The 24459-nt window shown below is 43.4% G+C and overlaps 1 protein-coding gene and 1 pseudogene across 3 annotated transcripts; both read right to left on the reverse strand.

Annotated features, from left to right (window-relative positions):
- Positions 1–1331: 1331 nt before the first annotated feature.
- On the reverse strand, positions 1332–7489 carry LOC129815908 (transmembrane protein 82-like). 3 transcript variants are annotated; one of them, XM_055870115.1, is made up of 7 exons: positions 5667–7489; positions 5431–5503; positions 5042–5255; positions 4412–4829; positions 3678–3862; positions 3504–3527; positions 1332–3121 (listed from the first exon to the last, which is right to left on the reverse strand). In XM_055870115.1, the coding sequence occupies exons 1-7, from the start codon at positions 5749–5751 to the stop codon at positions 2933–2935; spliced, it is 1188 nt and encodes a 395-aa protein (XP_055726090.1). In that variant the 5' UTR covers positions 5752–7489; the 3' UTR covers positions 1332–2932. The 3 variants fall into 3 exon arrangements, with proteins under 3 accessions (XP_055726090.1, XP_055726089.1, XP_055726091.1); XM_055870114.1 differs by having other exon boundaries at positions 5042–5258; XM_055870116.1 differs by lacking the exon at positions 3504–3527 and having other exon boundaries at positions 1868–3121; positions 5042–5258.
- Positions 7487–23923, reverse strand: LOC129815917 (solute carrier family 25 member 34-like; annotated as a pseudogene).
- Between the last annotated feature and the right edge of the window lie 536 nt (positions 23924–24459).

Here is a 24459-nt window from a genome sequence, read left to right on the forward strand (position 1 = left end):
ACTCCCATATCTACTGGGAGAAATTCCACAGTGTGCCATCACAGCAGCAAGATTTGTGACCTGTTGCCACAAGAAAAGGGCAACCAGTGAAGAACAAACACCATTGTAAATACAACCCATAATTATGCTTATTTATTTTAACTTGTGTGCTTTAACCATTTGTACATTGTTACAACACTGTATATATATAATATAACATTTGTAATGTCTTTATTGTTTTGAAACTTCTTTATGTGTAATGTTTACTGTTAATGTTTGGCAATGTTAACACATGTTTCCCATGCCAATAAAGCCCCTTGAATTGAATTGAATTGAGAGAGAGAGAGACAGGTAACTTCCACAAAGCTGTGAACGATCTGAGAGACAAGGCAAGAAGGGCCTTCTATGCCATCAAAAGGAACATAAATTTCAACATACCAATTAGGATCTGGCTAAAAATACTTGAATCAGTCATAGAGCCCATTGCCCTTTATGGTTGTGAGTTCTGGGGTCCGCTCACCAACCAAGATTTCACAAAATGGGACAAACACCAAATTGAGACTCTGCATGCAGAATTCTGCAAAAATATCCTCTGTGTACAACGTAGAACACCAAATAATGCATGCAGAGCAGAATTAGGCCGATACCCACTAATTATCAAAATCCAGAAAAGAGCCGTTAAATTCTACAACCACCTAAAAGGAAGCGATTCCCAAACTTCCATAACAAAGCCATCACCTACAGAGAGATGAACCTGGAGAAGAGTCCCCTAAGCAAGCTGGTCCTAGGGCTCTGTTCACAAACACAAACACACCCCACAGAGCCCCAGGACAACAGCACAATTAGACCCAGCCAAATCATGAGAAAACAAAAAGATAATTACTTGACACATTGGAAAGAATTTACAAAAAAACAGAGCAAACTAGAATGCTATTTGGCCCTAAACAGAGAGTACACAGTGGCAGAATACCTGACCACTGTGACTGACCCAAACGTAAGGAAAGCTTTGACTATGTACAGACTCAGTGAGCATAGTCTTGCTATTGAAAAAGGCCGCCGTAGGCAGACATGGCTCTCAAGAGAAGACAGGCTATGTGCACACTGCCCACAAAATGAGGTGGAAACTGAGCTGCACTTCCTATCCTCCTGCCCAATGTATGACCATATTAGAGAGACATATTTCCCTCAGATTACACAGATCCACAAAGAATTGGAAAACAAATCCAATTTTGATAAACTCCCATATCTACTGGGAGAAATTCCACAGTGTGCCATCACAGCAGCAAGATTGGTGACCTGTTGCCACAAGAAAAGGGCAACCAGTGAAGATCAAACACCATTGTAAATACAACCCATATTTATGCTTATTTATTTTAACTTGTGTGCTTTAACCATTTGTACATTGTTACAACACTGTATATATATAATATAACCTTTGTAATGTCTTTATTGTTTTGAAACTTCTGTATGTGTAATGTTTACTGTTAATTTGTATTGTTTATTTCACTTTTGTATAATATCTACCTCACTTGCTTTGGCAATGTTAACACATGTTTCCCATGCCAATAAAGCCCCTTGAATTGAAATTGAATTGAGAGAGAGAGAGAGAGAGAGAGAGAGAGAGAAGAGCTACCAGAATGGGAGCTGGGTCAGGGGGTCTGTGTTGTTCCAGTGTCTGACAAATGGAATGCTACTCTGTGGTGATGTCACAGCTGCAGGAGGGCATACCCTGTTATGACATCAGCCCCTAAAATCTAGGCCCCTCCCCCACAACTTCCCTTCATCAAGAACCCAGATGCAGAAATGGGGAAACTGACAACACAACTCTAATATTTCTGTAAGAGAAGAGATGGCCATTGTAGGGAAACAGCACATAATGTTACATCCCTTTGAAATAAATCGCCTTTTGGTTTATTCAGTACAAATAGGGTGACTCCAAGGGAAACACAAACAGGATGATGATGAACATTTCACAACAAGTGTGTTTGTAAAAGGACAGAAAAGGCATGTAGGCATGATTTGCATTTTAGAAACCATTTGTGTGGCCCTGGCCACATATAAAAAGCTGTTCTCAACTTTAATCTGGTTTTATTCGCAACTATTTAAAACCCTAGACATAACGCTGGCATCATTAACCAAATAATGGTCTAATTTCTCTTTCGTTTGGTTGATAAAGCATGATTCCTGTCTGTACTTCCTGTTTGACTGTAAGTTGCCCAGGACAAGAACATCTGCTAAATGACTAAAATGTAAATCTACTAGGATTGCGCAACTGGGTGTGCTGATGACTACTTTTTGAAGGGACAAGGTACACCCAGTAGAGACAACAGTTACCACACACCTCTCCCTCTGGTCTTTGAGTTCATCCCCATCTTCAACCCTCTCCTTCTCATCATTCCCCCATTTTACTTACCACTCAACCACTTCCTTACCACCTTCTATCTTTCACTGTATACTCACCCCTCTTAAATAATAGAAATGATCATCACAATTGTTATATTTTGAATAGTCAACTCAGGACATCTGGTAAAGCTAAATAGACTACAACTCCTAGCTACAGCTCAAATCTATACCATAAAGTTAGAGTGTTATATAAGCCACTTAGCCAGAGAACAAACTGTATATTTGTGGCTCTAGCAACCACATCCTTGTCACTGTGGTAATAGACTGGTTAATAATTCAAGAGAAGACAGAGGAAAGAAACAACAGATCAGTGCCCTTGTGTAAGCAAGTTTAGGTCTCCCTTCACTGGTCCAAACCACACAGTGTCATAACAAGGTCATAAACAACCATTCATATTTTAATATTGCTAATATTTATGACAAAAATTGTGTACGTCTATTGGACAAAACAGTATCAAAGATGAATATGTCTGTATAAATGGGGACATTGTTGGATTTCAACATATCACTGAGTGAGACAGGCCAGTAGATAGCTGTGTTTGATGTAATAGTTATTTTTCTCTATCTGAGGTAGAATGAAACAAGGACTGGTCTGTGTTGTGGTATTCTGCAGCCTGATAGTCTCTCTGTGTGTCTCTGTCTGATGATATGGAGCACAGGCTTCTCCTTGGTGACATGTGCTGCTGTGTGCTGCTGGAGTGCCGGGCAGATCTGCTGGGAATGTCTTCTTCTGCTTCCACCTAAAAAGCAATAGAACAACAGAGAATACTGTCATGAAGATACAGAAAACTATTTCGAATCAATGATTACTGTATGATCACAAAAGTCTGTGCCATAAAAGCTGAAGAATCTTTCCCGTTTTAGAGGTATTGTGTTTTCTCCACGTTCCCTAAAGGTCCTCGAAGCAGAAATGAAAGAGAAAACGCAATTGATGCTCATTCTAACATTCTTCTTGTAAGCAAAGCTTTATTAAATCTTCCACGGCAAAGTTATGACAGACGAGAAGCTGCATGTATGTAATTACAGACAAGTTGACTAACAAATAGCCTACCCAATGTTGGCAGAAATATTATCTAGGCTTTTTAAAAACATGTCTAGGTTTAAACCATTGTTTTCCCGCACCCCTGTGAAATGTTTTCGCCGTCCCTGCAGAGAAAGAAAGAGAAGGAGAAAGAGAAAGAGAGAGAGAGAGAGACGGAGAGAGAGACGGAGAGAGAGAGAGAGAGAGAGAGAGACAGAAAGTGAGCAAACACAGAGCAAGAGTGAGATGTGTACAGGCTGTGGAGCCACACTAACCTGGGGCAGGGCTCGGAGGAGGTCCTGAGAAGGCAACAGACAGACAAATTCCCCCAGGAAGGTGATGAGGATGTGGAGCATGTCGGTCCAGCGGCCCACCATCAGCATGAGCACCAGCAGGGCTCCCAGACGCAAAGCCACCGTGTGCAGCAAGGCCTCACTACCAGGGCGTCGATTCCGCTCCTCTGTGGAGGGCAATAGAGAAGACAATGAACAAACGTGACACTACTAGGGTGCTAGATAAATGTATACTGATAATGTACATTTGTACATCCACTGTATATCAACTGTATATTTGTAGAGCCACTGCTCAATCTCTTATAGCTCTATGCTCACTCTACCTATTTGTATATAATGTATGTCAACTTTGTGTAAACTCCGCTGTCTGTATTCTGTCTCTAATTGTTGTCTATCACTAGCTGCACCATATCACCGGGTAAAATTCAGGTATGTGTAAATGTACATGGAGAATAAAGGTGATTCTGTTCAGTAGGGCACTCTGCAAAGTTTTGTGACTGAACATTAAAATCTGTGTTTTTATTGGACAAATTGAGGTAGTACTTGCCCCATTACACTCTGTTGTGAAATGTTTCCTCACTACTGAACACGACCCTGATATTTAAGAGGCTATTCTACTTGTTGTGGTGCTACTTCTCTCAATTGATTGATTAAATTCATTCCTTGGGCTGCTAAGACTTTCAATGGAAATCAAGCCAATCTAAGTGATGCATCACCTTGGACGTAGACCACCAACAGGGTGTAGCAGATGGTCAGTGGTGTCCAGAACCTCAGAGACTCCGCCTCGGACAGGAATTGGTGGTGCACGTTGGCGAGGCTGGCCATGCCGGCCACGGCAAAGGCCAGGAGCACGGCTCTCTGCAGCGAGGGAAGCAGGGAGTGGCCGGAGTTCAGAAGGGTGATGCAGACCCCACAGTAGCGCTGGGAGCTGTGTAGGTGGTAGAGCCTGGAGACGTGGCCCCAGAGAAGGTGGCAGTGACCCGCCAGCAGCCAGCTGAGGCCAGCCGCCAGCAGGAGGCTGAGGGAGCGATGGGGAGCCCCCTCCTGGAGGAAGTGGAGACTGCAGCTCAGAGCACAGCCTAGAGAAAACTGGCACTGGACCAGCATGAGCTTGGTGCTGCCTGGGAGGATATCCTGGGCGGGCGGGCAGGCAGGCAGGCAGGCAGGCAGACAGACAGACAGACAGATTAACGCATGGATTAAGGAATACATTTATAGAACAATGAATGACAATGTCCCCCAAAACAAAACACAAAAATAACATTGGTGTACCATATTTACAAAAGGAACCAAAAAACAATATAAAACACACTGTGTTGATGTGTGTGTGTTTGTGTGTGTCTCACCGGTCCTGCAGTGATCCAGGCAGCGACGGCCCTGAGGGAGAACTCCAGGACCACTAGGGAGGAGACCCGGGGGCCGACCAGAGACAGGAGGCCAGTCAGGAACCAAAACTGCAGCACACCACTCAACCCATGTCCCCCCAACGGCTTGTTCCCTGCTGCAGGCGAAGACTCTGACCTTCCCTTGTCTTTACTGTCCTCATTACATCCAGAACCACTGCTACAGCGGAGAGATTAAGTTAAGTGTACACCAATAACGTTGTACACATATGCACTATCGCATACAACATTGCATTTGATGTAAGCATTCATGAACACAGGTTATTCATAAACACGGTAGAGGTTATTTATTGTTTTGAGACAATATATATTAAAAAGCAACAGTATCTCACCTGATTGACTGAAAGAGTAGGTGAACTCTCATGAGATTATAGAACACTGATATTCCACATGCACCAACCAGACCTGAGGAACACACGCACACACGCGCGCGTTACTATCATCATCACCAATAAAGTTTCTGAACATGATCGTTTCATCATCACCACCATAATTCAAGGACTTAATATGAAACCGGTGCAATAACATAGACGCGAACGGATAAATGTATAACCGTATAGCGACTCACCTTGCAATACACAATCGAAAGGGTTGGAGTCAAATGGCAGCCACACCGGGATCCACGCTAGCCAGTTTGAGGGAGACGTTGACATTTGTTCGTTTTTTCTGGCTGGCACGATCCGCCCAAGTATTTGTTAATCCACCAATGCTAGAAACTTCGATCCAAAATGTACAGTGATATTGCTATTGATTAGAAACACAGGACCAAGTAGGACGTATTAGTATCCTTTCCTCCGCAACACGAAACTCTTCAGATGGTTTTCATGTTGCCTTCATTTTCACCGTATTGATCACTTATGTGTTCTCTCCATGTTGACGTTTCAAAGGTCGTATGATTGTGGTCTGACGTGTGCCCCCCCTGTCTGAGGAGGCCTAGACGTTTCATGATCAAAAGGGGTTGCAATAGATGATTGTCTGAAATCGCATCAAGGGAATCTGCTCGATTAGGCTGTTGTCTTTAAGAAATGCATTCTCAGAAGCTACTCATTTGTGCCGTCAATGGGGTCTGTGAATGTTAAACGGATGTGTATTCCAATTTTAAAGTAGAATGGTCTTTATTAATAGAAATTCAATATAACAATTATACATATACTTCAATTAGTTCAAATTATCTTAAATGTTTCTCATCTTCAGAAATGCACAAGTCAAAAGCATTTTTATTTTCACACATTACATGGAAACGACAAACATATCAGTAAAACTGTTGCCTCAAAATTATCTAGGTCACTAACCTAGAATAAAAGGCACATATTACACAGAATTGTTGATCTGACCAACCTTCGTCTTGCTTGGGCCTTCTTGTGCACAGTTTGACCTTTGATCTTAAAGCGGCAATCAGCAGTTGAAGCCATTAAAAAAATAAAAGAGAACTCCCCGATTCCTGTTTTGGCCAAAGTTGAGGGATGTGGCTGGAGAATTGTAACCACTCTTAAATTCATAGACAGAACTATGGATGCAAGACTGACCATCCATGATATCAAAATTTTGAGGATATATAGTGTTTATTTACATTTACACTTTGTTTACAAACACTGGAGTAAAACAAGCTTATATTTTGGGTTCTGATGGGGTATTCCATTTGAACTAAGCTCATGAAGAAATTCTAAGATATATTCTTTAAGAATTAATGGATACATATAATTTATGTATAAGTATATAGCAACTGCAGATTGCCCCTTTAAGGCATGGAGTGAGCCTCATCTTCCATATCCTCCTTCAACATCACTGTCCAGGAACTTGCAGTGTCAGTAAAATAAACCGGAGATGGATCAAGTTGTTTAAGTCAAGTTAAGTGATGTATGTCAAGCCATTACATATCCTTCCTGTCAACTACTGAGTGAGTGCAAGTGTCACGTTCGTCGTAACATTTAAGTGACGAGGACCAAGGCGCAGCGTGATAACAATACATTCTTCTTTAATGAAGACGAAGACGAAAACGAAACAAACACTATACAAACTAATCAAAACAACAAACCGACGAACGTGAAGCTGTGAAAACAATAAGTGCAGACACTGGCAACTTACACATAGACAATCACCCACAACCTACCTAATGACTATGGCTGCCTAAATATGGCTCCCAATCAGAGACAACGATAGACAGCTGTCTCTAATTGAGAACCAATCTAGGCAACCATAGACTTACATAAACACCTACAATGAACACAACCCCATGAACTCTACAAACACCCACTAGACAATACAAACACCCTAGACGAGACAAAAACACACAAACATCCCCCATGTCACACCCTGACCTAACTAAAATAATAAAGAAAACAAAGATAACTAAGGACAGGGCATGACAGTACCCCCCCCCCACCCCCCCCCACCCCCAAAGGTGCGGACTCTGGCCGCAAAACCTGACACAGAAGGGGTGGGTCCGGGTGGGCCTTCCTACGGCGGTGGCTCGGGTGCGGGACGTGGACCCCACTCCACCATAGTTAATACCTGCTTAGGGGGCCTCCCAGGAACGAGGACCCTTGCAACGAGTCCCGGACTGAAGACCATCTTAGAGGGCGCCACTGGACGGAGGGGCACTAAATATGATTTTAATAATGCAAGATTTTACATCCCAGCAGTCTTTAAAATGACATTCAGGAGCAAAAGATTTTCAATAGTTGTTTTAAAAAATATGAATTGAAATATAATATTGGAATGGAATATAACTCATAACATTACATAACATTGGAATATAACATTTAATAACAATAACTTAACTTCTTGCGACTACAGGGGGTGCTGTTTTCTCATTAGCATAATTGCATTACAGATTAAACGGCTTCCTACTAAATTCTTTATCGTACAATATGCATATTATTACTATTATTGGATAGAAAACAGTCTCTAGTTTCTATAGGCGTTGGAATTTTGTCTCTGAGTGGAACAGAACTCATTCTACAGCAATTTCCCTGTCAGATTTCACACATTTTGGCCCCTGATCTGGAGTCAGTTTAAAGGCCACTGTGAACGCTATCAGGATACGGACACTGCTTACGTCTTCCCCTGGATGCCTTTACGTGATGACGATTTGAATGGTATCGATTGCGCAATCACAGCCCCTATAAAACAAAAACACGTGTAGGTAGGAACTCCTTTCCAGCTGCGTCGGGCGCGCGGTGGCCACCGACCCTGCTCTTTTTCCAAGCATTAGTGTAGCCAGTTATATTTCTCCGGTCATGTTTCTACTCGTTATAGGAGTTAAAAACATCATAAGGTAGTTAATTTAAACCGTTTTATAGAAATTTATATCCGTTTAGTGCAATTTTGGGACATTTATTTCTGAGACACTGTGAATCTCTGGGCACGGTTCCAGTTCATGCCGAACGCAATGGGCATTTCTACATGGCAAGAGGACAGCTTTCGACCAAAAGACGATTAGACCCAAGAAAGGATTCTTTGCCCAAGATTCTGATGGAAGAACAGCTCAAAGTAGGAACCATTTATTATGATAAATCGTGTTTCTGTCGAGAAATGTTATTCGCTTATGACGCCTTCTTTTTAGACGTAGCTTCGCTTGGCGCAAACTGTATTGAAAAGTAAGGATAATTTAAAAAATGTAAATCAGCGATTGTATTAAGAATTAAATTGTCTATCAATCGCTGTCCACCCTATATTTTTTAGTCACGTTTATGAGTATTTATGTATACGACTAGATCACTGTCTAATATGGCGCACGACATTGTCTGACCAGCTGGGCAACTTTTGTCATTGTCTAACCATGATTTTGGTGGCTAAATATGCACATTTTCGAACAAACTGTATATGTATGTTGTAATGTGATGTTACAGGAGTGTCATCTGAAGAATTCTGAGAAGGTTAGTGAAAAAATTTATATATTTTGGCGATGTTTACGTTATCGCTCTCTTTGGCTAGAATCAATGCTCTGGTAACGTTTGCATATGTGGTATGCTAATATAACGATTTATTGTGTTTTCGATGTAAGACACTTAGAAAATCTGAAATATTGTCTGTATTCACAGGATCTGTGTCTTTCGATTAGTGTATGCTGTGTATTTTTACGAAATGTTTGATGATTAGTAATTAGGTAAACACGTTGCTCATTGTATTTATTCTAGGCCATTTGTGACGGTGGGTGCAATTGTAAACTCTGATATCTACCTGAAATATGCACATTTTTCTAACAAAACCTATCCTATACCATAAATATGTTATCAGACTGTCATCTGGTGAGTTTTTTTCTTGGTTAGTGGCTATCAATATCTTAGTTTAGCCGAATTGGTGATAGCACCTGATGGAGTAAGAAACTGATGGAGTTAGAAAAGTGGTGTCTTTTGCTAACGTGTTTAGCTAATAGATTTACATATTGTGTCTTCCCTGTAAAACATTATAAAAATCTGAAATGGTGGCTTTATTCACAGGATCTGTATCTTTCATTAGGTGTCTTGGACTTGTGATTTAATGATATTTAGATGCTACTATTTAATTGTGACGCTATGCTAGCGATGCTAATCAGTGTGGGGGGGGGGGGGGGGAGGTGCTCCCGGACCCGGGGTAGGTGCTCGGTAGAGGTTAACTAATAAATTCAGTGTAACATTGATGTGGCAACTCTCTTATGCTCTGCTATTGCAAGATTCTAATTTGTACAGAGGTCACAAATAAAGTTATCCCGAGCACAACTCATGAGCCCACCTCCTGCACTGCTCACACGTAATTCAGTCCCCACCTGTGACTGAAAACAGGGTGAGAGATGTCAATTGAAAAGCTCTCTCTTTATTTGACATTAAATGCTGTGTAAAATAGCTAAAAGGCTATAAAGTAACATTAACTGCAATTAAGTTACATAATCTTTTTTATGTATTTTACCTCAGACGATTTGGTAGTAAGGTTGCTAGTTAGCACTCCTTGCAGCTTATGCTAACTAGCTAGCTGGCTATCATTTACTGCTAGTGAAGTTGCTAGAGCAAGTTAGCATAAACTAGCTAACTTGGGGGGGGGGGGGGGGGGGGGGGGGGTCGAGTTGCCCCCACACACTCATCCGACACCATGTTTTGTATGTTTATTCCATATAAGAGCTAGGTAATGTTGATTAGAAAGTCTTTACTTCAGCATCACTCTGTAGCATGCATACAGCTCCATTCAGTGCATAGTAAGTCATGCCTAACTTGGCTCACTAGTGCTATATAGTATAGTACTAGTGAGGAAGGGGTGGGGCAGTTACCCGCTATTACTCTATAAGACTTGTTTCAAATGATCACTTGTACATTCAACATAGCCACTTCATATGCGCACTCGCTCCAGAGTGGCAAAAATATCCTTTCTATTTTATTCAGCTAAGTTCAAATATATTCTTCTTACTCTAAAATCATATAATATAAAATAATGGCATGGGATTTATACGCATATCTTGTCAGCTAAATGAAGAAGCCTACAGCTTATGGCATGGAGCATAGCCAGATAACATACAGTAGGCCAACTTATATTCTGTTCTTCGGAAATACATTTTCTTCATATCATAATGTTTATTTAGACCTGACTAAAATAAATAATGGATTTATTGTGATGGTGTATATTAAATTGATTTCTTATACTTTTTTCAATGTAGATATTCCAAAGGCGTGCATCAGCAGTATGCAGCAGTATGAGTGGAGGCCTGGGGATGCTAAACATGTTTATGTTAATTAACGGCCAATTACCGTGAGACCGGGCAGTATTTTGCATGACAATAACAGACAACCCTAATCTATATACACCATCCTTATCTGCTGGTGCTGTACTATAATTGTCATCTGCATGTGTGACACCTGGCTTGTAACGCAATAGGCAACACAGTCTGGGAGTGCGATACATGGTTTCTATAGTTACCTGCAAGCGTGCCACCCATTCTTTGGTGGAGCTGAAGGTGGCCAGTTGGGTGGCTGATCCCACCATGACTCGAGGCACAGCCCCGTTCACACCCCTCCACAGCCCCACCACGCCCTCCCGCCAGTAGATATTGGCGAAGGCACTCGACACCCCCTGAGGGAGGGAAAGGGGATCCTCCATCAGTTAAAGTGCTTTTTACCACAAGGTGTGGAGAGGTATACTCTAGTAAACTGTAGCTAGAGGCAACTGGCTTGTAAAGCAAATTCAGAAGAAGACAGATACATTTTGAGGGAGAAAAGTTGGAAGTGTCGAACCACATGTGTAGGCTACCATATATAGCCTAGTGCTTCTCGCTGTTGAATGTGAAAGTGTTTTCAAATGGAAATTCCTCTCTGAAGTATGGACATTTTTCTATTATTAATAAGTTATGAACTCTGCACTTACATCACTTGTGGACATTTTGCCCACAAATGATAGTGTGTCAGGGTATTGGATTGCTTCAGCCTATGGCACACACAAAGGGATATTGTACCAGTTGACTTTACTGTAGAAAACCTGCATACCTTAGATCTATACATTGCCAAAACGTGCACCCCTTGGGTCCCGAGGGCCAAGTTTGGGAAACACTGTTTTATTGTAAGTGTGAGAGGAGTACCAAGACAAAATAAAGCCTGTTTGCCCCTACCTCTGAAACTGAAAGGGTGTTAATACAGGATTTTTGCAATATCAGAGCCATCATTAAAAATGTTTTGGCATGGGGCATCCCGAGTGGCACAGTGGTCTAAGGCACTGCATCGCAGTGCTAGAGGCTTCACTACAGACCCGGGTTCGATAGTGGGCTGTATCACAACCGGCCGTGATCGGGAGTCCCATAGGGTGGTGCACAATTGGCCCGTCGTCGTCCCAGTTAGGGGAGGGTTTGGTTGGGGGAGGCTTTACTTGGCTCATTGCGCTTTAGCGACTCCTTGTGGCGGCCCGGGCACCTGCAGGCTGACCTCAGTAGTCAGGTGAATGGTGTTTCCTTTGACACATTAGTACGGCTGGCTTCCGGGTTAAGCATGCGGGTGTTAAGAAGCGCGGTTTGGGGGGACAAAATGGCGCCGTAGAGAGAACACTGTGTTTCAGCGAGCTCCCGTGGCATTCGTAAATTTATATTCTTTCATTAATCTTCTAGCTTGAAAAAGTGGTAGAATTGGCTAAATAAGTTATCCTGCAATGAGTCTTGACGGTTATTTCTCAAAAATCTCCGACAACATGCCCAGCAGAGCTACTAAGAACTCGACCAAAACCACCATCCCTGTAGATGTGCAGGAGGAGCTAGCTTACGTTAGCGAAGCTAACACCGTTACGGATCCAGGCACAATGGACCTGGTGATTCAAAAGATGACGGACAACATTACTAAAGTGATCGATGTTAAGATAAGAACGGTCTTGGAAGCAATAGCAGGCCATTCAGCTGAGTTACAGAGGGTGGTCAAACGTGTCGATGAGGCGGAAGGAAGAATTGCTACAGTGGAAGCTTCAACTACATCTATGGACGCTTGTCACGTTCCTGACCTGTTTTCTCTTGTTTTGTATGTGTTTATTGGTCAGGGCGTGAGTTGGGTGGGCAGTCTATGTTTTCTGTTTCTATGTTGGTTTTGGGTTGCCTGGTATGGCTCTTAATTAGAGGCAGGTGTTTTGCGTTTTCCTCTAATTGAGAGTCATATTAAGGTAGGTTGTTCTCACTGTTTGTTTGTGGGTGATTGTCTCCTGTGTCGTCCGTGTCTGTACCATACGGGACTGTTTGGCTGTTCATTCGTTTGATGTAGTCTGTTCCTGTCCGTGAGTTCTACGTGTAGTTATGTAAGTTCATGTTCAGGTTTCGTCTACGTCGTTTTCTTATTTTGTAATTTTCCAAGTGTTTTCGAATTCGTCTTTGTATTTCAAATAAATTACTTTATGTCATCATACCTTGCTGCGTATTGGTCCACCGATCCTTCTCTCCTCTCCTCGTCCGAGGAGGAGGAGGACGACAGCCGTTACAGAATCACCCACCAAACTAGGACCAAGCGGCGGGGGAGAGCTCAACAGAGCAACCAGGACTCCTGGACTTGGGAGGAGATCCTGGACGGTAAAGGACCCTGGGTTCAGCCAGGGGAATATCGCCGTCCCAAGGCGGAGTTGGAAGCAGCGAAGGCAGAGAGGCGCTGGTATGAGGAGGCAGCGCGGCGACACGGTTGGGAGCCCGAGAGTCAGACCCCAAAATTTCTTGGGGGGGGGGGGGGGGGGGGGGGGCACACGAGGAGTGTGGCAAAGCCGGGTAGGATACCTGAGCCAACTCCCCGTGCTTACCGTGGAGTGAGAGGGCGTCGTACTGGTAAGACACCGTGTTATGCTGTAAAGCGCACGGTGTCCCCAGTACGCGTGCTTAGCCCAGTGCGGGCTATTCCACCTCGCCGCACTGGTAGGGCTAAGTTGGGCATCGAGCCGGATGTCATGAAGCTGGCCACCAGTGCGTCTCCTCGGGCCGGCATACATGGCACCAGCCTTACGAATGGTGTCCCCGGTTCGCCAACATAGGTCAGTGCGGGCTATTCCACCTCGCCGCACTGGCAGGGCTACGGGCACCATTCAACCTGGTAAGGTTGGGCAGGCTCGGTGCTCAAGAGCACGTGTCCTCCTTCACGGTCCGGTATACCCGGTGCCACCTCCATGTACCAGTCCTCCGGTGGCAGTCACCCGTACCAGGCTGTCTCTCCGGGTTCTCTCTCCAGCTGTTTCCTCCTTTCCAGCGCAGCCAGTGCCTATACCACGCACCAGGCTGTCTCTCCGTCTCCTCTCTACAGAGCTGCCCGTCTGTCCAGAGCCGTCCAGCCAGGACCAGCCAGAGCCGTCCAGCCAGGACCTGCCAGAGCCGTCCAGCCAGGACCTGCCAGAGCCGTCCAGCCAGGACCTGCCAGAGCCGTCCAGCCAGGACCTGCCAGAGCCGTCCAGCCAGGACCTGCCAGAGCCGTCCAGCCAGGACCTGCCAGAGCCGTCCAGCCAGGACCTGCCAGAGCCGTTCAGCCAGGACCAGGCTGTCTCTCCGGGTTCTCTCTCCAGCTGTTTCCTCCTCTCCAGCGCAGCCAGTGCCTATACCACGCACCAGGCTGTCTCTCCGTCTCCTCTCTACAGAGCTGCCCGTCTGTCCAGAGCCGTCCAGCCAGGACCAGCCAGAGCCGTCCAGCCAGACACGTTCAGTAAAAATTTTTGAGGAATGGATCCCTGACTACTTACAAATGGACACTAAGGCTGGTCGTGTGAAGCTGGACAGAGCCCATCGCTCTCAGGCACCGATACCCGGTCCCAACCAGCGCCCACGGCCAGTGGTTATAAAGTTCCACAACTTCACCGACAAGCAGCGCGTTACGGATGCGGCTAGAAACATCGGCTCTGACGGTAGTCAACGTAAAGGTCCAAAGGTCTCATTCTTCAATGATTATTCCACAGCGGTTGTACGAAGACGCAAAGGGTTTGATGAGGCGAAGGCTCGACTCAGGAGAATGAAGATGGACTACGCTCTGTTGTACCCGGCCACATTGAAGATTATGGTCAACGGATCGCCTAAGAAACTCTTCACACCTGAGGAGGCTGCTGCGTTTATTGACTCTCTCGGGTAAATAACTTTAAGCTGCGCCGCCGCAGCATTGGATAACTTTATTATCTTATTTGAATCTGATCAGGAAACAGTGGTGTGAGTTCTCACATGCTCCGGTTCAGTAATATTCGTATTTTTATTATTTTTCTTGCTAAAGTAACTGCCGCTATAGCTCAGGCTGAGACATGGGTGAATCTATATTGGTGCCCGGGCTTGGTTTTAGGTGGAAGAGCCTCAATCTTCATATATTGATTTTCATTTTCATATGTATAAAGGACGAGGCTATTGAGTGGCAATGCAGACTTAAGAGTCTACATTGGAAAGTTGAAATCCCCTGCATGTTAGCTAGTTGCATGTTAGCTAGTGGGAAAACCCCCTTTTGGATCTTTACATGTTTCATTTTTGGGTTTAGTATAGTTAGAGTTCAGGGTTCATATCGTTTGGTTATGCTCGGTGAGATAGAAGAGAGTTCAACACATGGAAAAAGGTACCACCCCATTTTTACAGTGGGATTCAGTCTGAATATGAAACGGTCAAAGTGCAATGGCAGGTAACACACTGCGTGTATGTACATGGAACATTAGAGGGAGCCATAATCCCATTAAAAGGAAGAAGGTACTGTCTTTTTTGAAGAAAGAAAATATTGATATTGCCCTGTTGCAAGAAACTCATTTGGATGATAAGGAGCATCTGAAATTACAACAAGGGGGGTTTGGTCAAGTGTTTTTCTCATCATTTACATCCAGAAGTAGAGGTCTAGCAATTCTTGTGAAAAAGAACTTACCACTTAAGGTCTTGAATTGTGTGAAAGATAAACTTGGTCGCTTTGTTATAATTAATGGTACTTTACAAGGGCAGAACATCTCCATAATGAATATTTACTTCCCCCCTGCCCACCCCCCTGATTTCCTTACTAAGGTATTTCTAGACTTTTCAGAATTAAACTCAGACACTGCAGTGGTTGGAGGAGATTTTAATTGTTTGTTGAACCCCCTTATTGATAAGTTGCCCACCGGTATAGCTTCACTCTCTCCTCGAGCTAAGTCACTTAAAGCTATTTGTGATGATCTGGGGTATGCTGATGTTTGGAGAACTTTTCACCCCTCCAACAGAGAGTTCACTTTTTTCTCTGCACCTCATGGATGTCAGACTAGAATAGATTACTTTTTTATGCCCAGGACGTCTTTGCAGTCTGTTTTATCCACTAGGATAGGAAGCATAGTCATATCTGATCATGCGGAGGTGAACCTGGACATAAAACTCAACGGGGCATTCAATCTGTCAAGACATTGGAGGTTGAATACAACCATCCTTAAAGACCATACGTTCACATCATATTTTATTACAGAGTTTAAAGCATTTTTCTCTATTAACTCTCAATCAACAGATAATCCCTTGCTCCTTTGGGAAACCTGTAAAGCGTACGCCAGGGGTTTGATTATGTCATACACAGCCACTAAGAGGCGGAAAAAGCGTGAAAAGCAAAAAAGGTTAAAGGTTGAATTAGGAACTAAAGAGAAGGACTACATTAAAACTCCCACTCCTGCCCTATTAAAGGAAATATCAGTTCTCAGATCAACATTGGACTCTCTCCTAACACAGGACGCTGAAAAGAAAATGGGATTTGTCAGACAAAAACTATATGAACATGGCGATAAGCCAGGAAAGTACTTGGCGTACCTAGCTAAAAAGAGAGCTGACTCACAGTCAATTGCTACTATTACTGATTCGGATGGCAATCATTTATATGAAAATAAATTGATAAATGATTCATTTAAGACATTTTATGCAAATCTTTATGCCTCAGAACTGCCAAATGACGCACCCAAATTAATGGAGAATTTCTTTTCTAAGATTGAGCTCCCTACTATCTCCGAAGAACAGAGGTCTCTCCTTAATGCCCCTATTACCGAGGAAGAGATAATGTTCGCAATTAAGAATCTGCAAAACGGTAAGGCCCCAGGACCAGACGGGTTTGGTAGTGAATTCTATAAAGAGTTTCATGGCCTGTTCCTTGAGCCATTGCATGATATGTTTAACCACTCATTTTCAAATGACCAGCTCCCTCAAACGCTGAGGAAAGCCAACATATCACTTATTCTCAAAAAGGGAAAATGTCCAGAGTCTTGTTCCTCGTACAGACCAATTTCCATTCTGAATGTGGATAGAAAATTACTTTCTAAAATTCTAGCCACAAGATTAGAGGGCTCACTGACACTAATTGTGAAAGGAGACCAAACTGGCTTCATTAAGGGCCGTAAGTCGTGCAACAATGTCAGGCGGCTTCTCAATGTAATTCAAGCCTACCAACAAAGGGCTAGGGATGGTCTTGTGCTCTCCCTAGATGCTGAGAAAGCATTTGATCGTGTGGAGTGGTCTTACCTACTCTTTGCTCTAAATAAATTTGGTCTAGGGGACAACTTTATAAAATGGGTGAAAGTTTTATATGATGATCCTCAGGCTGCTGTCCTTACTAATGGGCTAAGGTCAAATAGCTTCTCTATATACAGGGGTACCAGACAGGGCTACCCTTTGTCCCCCCTCCTATTTGCACTCGCTATGGAACCACTGGCCGAGGCCATCAGGGTAACGCCTGCTATACAGGGGCTGCTCATTGGTGATGTTCACCATAAAATAAGCTTGTATGCTGATGATGTCCTGATATTCATCTCTAATCCCGAGACCTCAACTACATCTCTTATTAATATTATTCAATTATTCAGCGAATTCTCAGGCTACAAGATTAACTTAACTAAATCAGAGGCTATGACACTTGGTAGCCTTCACTCTGTACCTAATACTTCTCCCCCCTTCCCTTTTAAATGGTCTCCCTCATGCTTTACGTATCTGGGTATATTTGTAACTCCTAAATTCCAGCAAATGTACAAAGCCAATTTTGTTCCCTTGTTTGATACAATAAGACAGGATCTGGAGCGCTGGAACTCTCTCCCGATTTCTTGGTTGGGTAGAATATCCCTCTTGAAAATGAACATTTTACCTAGACTACTTTACCCAATCCAAATGATCCCAGTATTACTCTCCAATAAGATAATTAAGGATGTAAACGGATGGCTAAGTTCCTTCATATGGAGTAAACGCAAGCCAAGGCTTAAGATGGCAATATTGCAGCTGCCAAGTTCTATGGGGGGCTTGGATCTGCCCAATATCAGGTTCTATCAGTGGTGTGCCCACCTATGTTATATTTCTGATTGGATCACAAACGATGACTCCTCTATTTGGTTAGACATTGAGACTTCTCTTTCAAAATACCCCTTACAGGATATTTTATTTTTCAGAAGTTTCAAGTCTGTAGAAGATCACTGCAATAATCCTATTACACTTAACACACTCAAGGTTTGGAGGTCAGTTCAGCGCTTCCTGGGAAGGTCCAAACTAACCTCTGCTCTTACCCCAATTCTTAACAACCCAGATTTTGGTCCAGGATTGCTGGATGCTGGCTTTAACTTTTGGCTTAATAAGGGCATACGCAGACTAAATGACTTATTTGCTGATAAGATTCTATTGTCATTTGAGCAGATGGTGGAGAAATATCGACTCCCAAAGCAGGACTTTTTCCGCTTCCTACAAGTAAGACATTATATTGTGAAGAGCACCACCTTAATTGGTAACCCTGATATGTCTGTCATTGAGAGAAAGCTTTTTTTTCCACAAAGGAAAATGTCTGTAAGTCTGTTTTATGATGCTTTAAGGTCCTTTCCTGCTGTCAACACACAGAAGGTGAAACAAGTGTGGGAGAAAGAATTGTCTGTGACTATTGACGAAGAGATGTGGGAGGACATTTGGAGATATGCAAAAACAATATCTATATGTAATCGTACTAAAGCAATCCAATTAAGAATAATACACAGATTGCATATATCCCCAAATCGCAGACATGCCTTTAGCCCCTCTTCCTCTTCTCCTCAGTGTCTTAAATGCAAAACTGATACAGGCACCCTAACACATTGTTTATGGTCATGTACCAAAATACAACGATACTGGTCTGGTGTTCTGCAAGAAATTGAAAATATCCTAGGGGTTGATCTAGAATTGGACCCAGTTTCGTTACTGTTAGGTCTCCCTAGTAGGCATGTTACTTCTGTGAGTAAGAGGAGGCTTTACAACATCCTTACCTTTGCTGCAAGGAAAAACATCCTTTTACGGTGGATTAGTGATAAGGTTCCTTCTATTAAAGATTGGCATGAGATACTTTTTGAATGGGTGCCTCTGGAATATCTGACATGTACATTGCATTCTAAAACAGATCAGTTCTACAAAGTGTGGGAACCCTATCTAAATTACCTAGAACCTGAGCTATCAGCTATTATGCTGCAAGGATTCTCTTAGAATGGTGGTGATCTATGTACTCAGAATTACACTGTATGTTCCATGTGTGGAACCTAACTTCTTAGTCTAAACCGAGCTTTTTTGTTTAATTTCTGTTTGTAAGTTTGTTTAAAATGTGTGTATTGAGAGACGCAATGATGGGGATAGGGTGGGAGAAGCGGGGGGAGGGAGATGGTGTGCGTATGTATGTGTATGTGTATGTATATGTATATGTGTATATATATATGTATGCGCAGGTATGTGTAGGCGGGTGCTGTTTCTCTTTCCTTGTCTCTGTTGTTGTATCTCTTTAATATGGGTGAAAATTGTGAAATTCCAATAAAAATACTGTTAAAAAAAAAAAAGAAGCGCGGTTTGGCAGGTCATGTGTCGAAGGACACATGACTCAACCTTCGTCTCCCGAGCCCGTTGGGGAGTTGCAGCAATGAGATAAGATCAAAAGTGGGGAGAAAAAGGGTAAAATACAAAAAAAAATATTGTCAGGTCTTGAACACAGGGAACATATGTCCTGCATCCACATGTGATACACATGTACACACACGCATACACCCCTCACCTGATGGTTGTGCTGGTGACCCACTGTGATGGCCTCAACTATCTGGGCCTGCAGATGTGTCTTCACCTGTGGAGGAAAAATAAGACATAGATTCTTCAATGTATTGAATACACATTTGACATACACAGCATTGCAAAGAGAGCCTCTGCAGTACATCACCCTATAATTAAAGAAGCACAACCCTGTCAATAAATAGAGACACACTGTTCAGTGGTTACACCTGGTATTAGTTACACAACATGCACACGTTTTTCAGCACTCTGCACACACACCCCTTCAGGATGCCCATGACCTCAATTTTACATCTGTCTTTCCTCACTGTTCATCTCTCTATCTCTCGCTCTCTCACTCTCTCTCTCAATGACCGTTACTTAGGTTATTGAGATGAGTTTGGCTCCCACAGTATACATGCACACATACTCCGGAGGCCAAGCCCTCCCTGGTCTTTCTCACATACCGGGTGTAATCAGAAATCTCTTTCTATTATTTTGTCTCGCTTCCCTTCATACACTGCCAAAAAGGACAGAAGGGACTGCTGGGAAGTATTTTGGGTAGTGCTTGGAAGTGGATACATGCCAGGTATATTTAGTGACCCAGATACTCAGAAACATATCTATATGTATAGTGTTTTCAGAATGCTGGAGAGATTATGCGGCTACATTGATGTATTGAGCAACAGATGCAGCCTAGACAACAACAACAGTAGCATGAGTATATGAGGGCCACCTTGTGTTATTATATGGGTTATTATAGGGAAATTATACAAGTGAGGGGCAACTGCCTGAACGCATGGGGAAATACACAGCCACTGTAGAAGCAACTGCCCTTCGCACAGTAACAATCACATCCCTGAACATAACATGATACGTAACACGCTGAACTGGCTGACTTGATAGATTTAAGCAATAAGGCACGAGAGGGTGTGGTATATACCACGGCTTAGGGCTGTTCTTACGCGGAGTGCCTGGACACAACCCTTAGCCGTGGTATATTGGCCATATACCACAAACCCCCGAGGGGCCTCATTTCTATTATAAACTGGTTACCAACGTAATTAGAGCAGTAAAATAAATGTTTTGTCATACCGGTGGTATAAGGTCTGATATATCATTGCTGTCAACCAATCAGCATTCAGGGCTCGAACCACCCAGTTTATAATTGTATTTACAGTACCTGCACAAATGCCCCAGGTTCTCATAACAGGGAACATGGCTGGTGCAATATTTATGACACTTATGATTATACTCCATAAGGTATGATGGTATGATGCACTGAATGCTCAAAAAGCCTTTGTTGTGAAAATGGGGCACGTACTGTAGGGCAGGGTGTCATGCCTGCGCCAGCTCACCCTCTCTGGTGCTCTGGCGCCCTCGAGTGCCTCTCTGGAACGTAATCATTACACACACCTGTCAACATCATTACGCGCATCAGCGCTCATTGGACTCACCTGGACTCCTTCACTTTGTTGTTTGCCCCTCTATATCTGTCTGTCCTCAGTTTGTTCCCAGTGTCAGCATTATTGTCGATTTGTTTTCCCCTGTCCAGACGCTGTCCGTGTTCTGTTTCATGTCCATTGTTTATTAAATGGTCACTCCCTGTACTTGCTTCTCGTCTCCCAGCGTCTGTCCTTAACACAGGGATCATCAACTAGATTCAGCCGCGGGCCGATTTTTTCTTGGTCAGGGGGCCATAACATAATTACAAATAATTTGTAGACTGCAAATTGACGGCAAGAAGCCGTAGATATAACATTTGACTAAAACATAATCAATTCAAGTGTTGCTTACGTTTGTATACGATAACATACAGTATATCTCTCTATTCTGTGGGAAAACTTTGGAAGAGATTTCCTAAATTAAAATCAATTTGAGCTGATTTGCTGTCGTTTATCAGTTTTTACAATGTAGGGTAAATACTGTTGTTACGACCTGGCTCATATTTCGTAACAACAAAGGGAGACCACGCATGTCTTAAATGTATAAAGGAATACATGTATTAAACTAAATAATAATAAATACAACAATGTAACATAAGCTGTGGACGTCTGTAGGGTCAGTAGTGTATGCAGTGTGTGGATGAGTGGAGAGGGTGTTATATGGTGAAAACAGACCGAAAAAAAACACAAGGTGGTGGAAACCAGCCTGCCAGTCAGGGAAGAGAGAGAGTGTTGGCTGATGTGGCCACCCTTTATAGCCTGCCGGCCAAGCCTGCCCAGGTGCGCCATATCAGCTGACGATCCTCCCAGCTCTGCCCACTGGCCTCCTGCAACAAGCAGACTACTAAACAGGAGATCCCAGCAGACAGAGTGGGAGGGACGTCACACTGTAAATACTCTAGATGCTATATATGTTATGTATGTAGATTATGACCCCAAGTGCCTTCCATATCTCTTTACCTTTTACAAAGCTATTGACTACGAGAGAAACAACAAAACAAACATGCTACTCACCAGATAGGCAGGAGAGGCGATGATGGCCCCCAGAGCCCCGGCGATGGCTCCTGACATCAGACTTCCTCCAGGGGCTGCAGTGACCCCCACGGCATCACAGTAGGAGTAGAAGCCCAGCCTCACACCGTTTATCAAACCCTGGTACAACAGCCCAGCTGAGAGCCCCTTCTGCAGCCCGCGGAGCCCGTCTGTCCTACCCACCACCCAATAGGGCCTGGACCACCCCGCGGTAGTGCCGCTGGTAGGTCCCCCGCGCCCGCAGCTCTCCCTGCAGCTGCAGTCACGTCTTCACCACCTCCAGGGGGTTAGTGAACACACAGGCCCCGCAGCACGACAACGCACCCAAGGCAAAGTCCAGCGGGGGCCACCGGACCAGAGGGAGCTGCGGCGAGGAGACCGTGGCGGCCCGGGAAAGAGGGGGGATTGGGGATGTCATGGCAACTGAATGGAGCTGAATAGAGTGGGAGTTGGGAGACCTGAAGGGAGAGTCTGTGGCAGGGTAGTTTAGAAGCTGGGTACCGGTCATCTCTGAAGTGCGGAGTGTCCAATGTTGTCCTGCGTGATGAGTCTACCCACTGCCCAGGCTATGTCAGGGCTTCCAGATGGGTGAGAGGGTATGGAGTGTACTACTGGGTATGGTGCATGTGATCATGAAATCTTGGAAACAGAGGTCAGAACTGTACGGCTGACGGAGACTGGTATGATAAGAAGTCAGTGATTACTGCCTGATATGACGTCACATGTGACCTGTGCTCCTGTTACTGTGCTCCTCTGCCATTGGTGCTCAGTGTTTCTGGGATGATGTTCTTAGATGCCTCATGCCAGTCTGTCCATAAGTATAAGTATAGTTACATCTTGAGGTCCTCAATGTTCTTGAAAACATTGATGAATTGGGTTAAAGGGTTGTGTTTGTTCACTGAGCTAACATGTCTACATGTGCAATGATCATTGAGTAAGTCCAGCCAAGAGACCTGGCCCAACTTGAGAGACAGCAGAGCCTGTAAAATAATGAAGGAACTTATCAGGAGTTATGTAGAGGTGTTATGCGGAGTAATGAGTTGGAAAGAGGAGTTATGAGGAAGAACTACATGTCTTGCTTTGGTTACTTCTTTGGTTCCCTTTCTTTAAATAATATGTAACAGGAGAGAGTGAGGAAAGAGGACAGCTGACACTACATTTCTTCTCAACAAAACTGTCACATAACACTCATATTTTCCACCTCTGCAGTTTTGTCACTTTACAGCTTGTTGTACAAAGAAAAATACACATTAACTTCCAATAACAGCACACACATACATATACTAACTCTACAATTACGGACATAAGGAGGGCCCACAAGTTATAAATCAAGCACTTAAGACACTGAAGTCTGATCCCCAGAGTGACTGCATAATCTGCACATATCTACAAACGTCTTCATTTCTGATAGCAAATGAAGCAGATCTTACTCTTGTTGTGTTCCTTTCCTCTCTCTGCTTCCCCTCCCTGCACAGCCAGACAACTTCAGTAAACATGTGTTCCCAGCACTCCCATTCATTGTGAAAGTCTCCTCCTACTGCCTTAGGCCAGAACCAATCCAGACAACCCTGTCCGACACCTCACCACATCGCCTGCTTTGTTCAAATGCTCTGTTCCAATCGAAAGCTCAGCTCTGTCCCCTGCCTTGGTCCTATTGATTCTCTCTGGGTAAAAGGTTATAGTTATGAGAGAGGGGGTGGAGTGGAAGTGTGTCACACAGGAAAAAGGGGGAAAGCATATTGACCACTGCTGTGCTTCTGATACTGTGGTTTAGATTTTTGTCTAGTAGGATTCCTAATCATGTGCTAAGGAAAAACAGGTTAATCTGCGAACCACAACAAAAGAAGTGACACATTTATAGGCTACTACACTCAGTCCCTAATTAAAGTTAGGCTGGTATTATATAGTCATGGTAGTAGGCAATTATGGTTGGTAAAAAACTGGTTTACCCTATACATTACTGGGAGCTTGTATATAGTTTACTTGCCATTAGCCGGCAACTCTACCAACTTTTTTGTGTCCGCCAGCTTATGCTTTTTATTAGGTGATAAAATGATTTCTTCATGAACAAATCACAATACCCAACATGAAAAATACTATAGTATACTATGGTATAAATACTATAGTACTGACTAGTGTTTTACTGACTTTACTGTAGTTTTCACTGTAGTGTTTTCCAATAAACATTGATAAAAGATACAAGTATTATACATGGAACTTTAGATAAACCTCTCCTTAATGCAACTGCTGTGTCAGATTTCAAAAAAACTTTACGCAAAAAGCACACCATGCTATAATCTGAGTACAGCGCTCAGAGCCCAAACAAGCCATAAAAATATCCGCCATGTTGTGGAGTCAACAGATGTCAGAATAGCATTATAAATATTCACTTACCTTTGATGATCTTCATCAGAATGCACTCCCAGGAATCCCAGTACCACAATAAATGTTTGATTTGTTCCATGAAGTCCATCATTTATGTCCAA

This window comes from Salvelinus fontinalis, chromosome 18 (genome assembly GCF_029448725.1).
Source record: "Salvelinus fontinalis isolate EN_2023a chromosome 18, ASM2944872v1, whole genome shotgun sequence".
NCBI lineage: Eukaryota > Metazoa > Chordata > Actinopteri > Salmoniformes > Salmonidae > Salvelinus > Salvelinus fontinalis.

Bases quoted from the DNA above. Each gene is read 5' to 3' on its own strand.
- LOC129815908 (XM_055870114.1), bottom strand. From the start codon at position 5,751: ATGTCAACGTCTCCCTCAAACTGGCTAGCGTGGATCCCGGTGTGGCTG. The intron at 5,259-5,430 runs GTGAGATACTGT...TCTCCGCTGTAG, and splicing joins CTACTCTTTCAGTCAATCAG to CAGTGGTTCTGGATGTAATG. The intron at 4,830-5,041 runs GTGAGACACACA...CCGCCCGCCCAG, and splicing joins CCTGGATCACTGCAGGACCG to GATATCCTCCCAGGCAGCAC.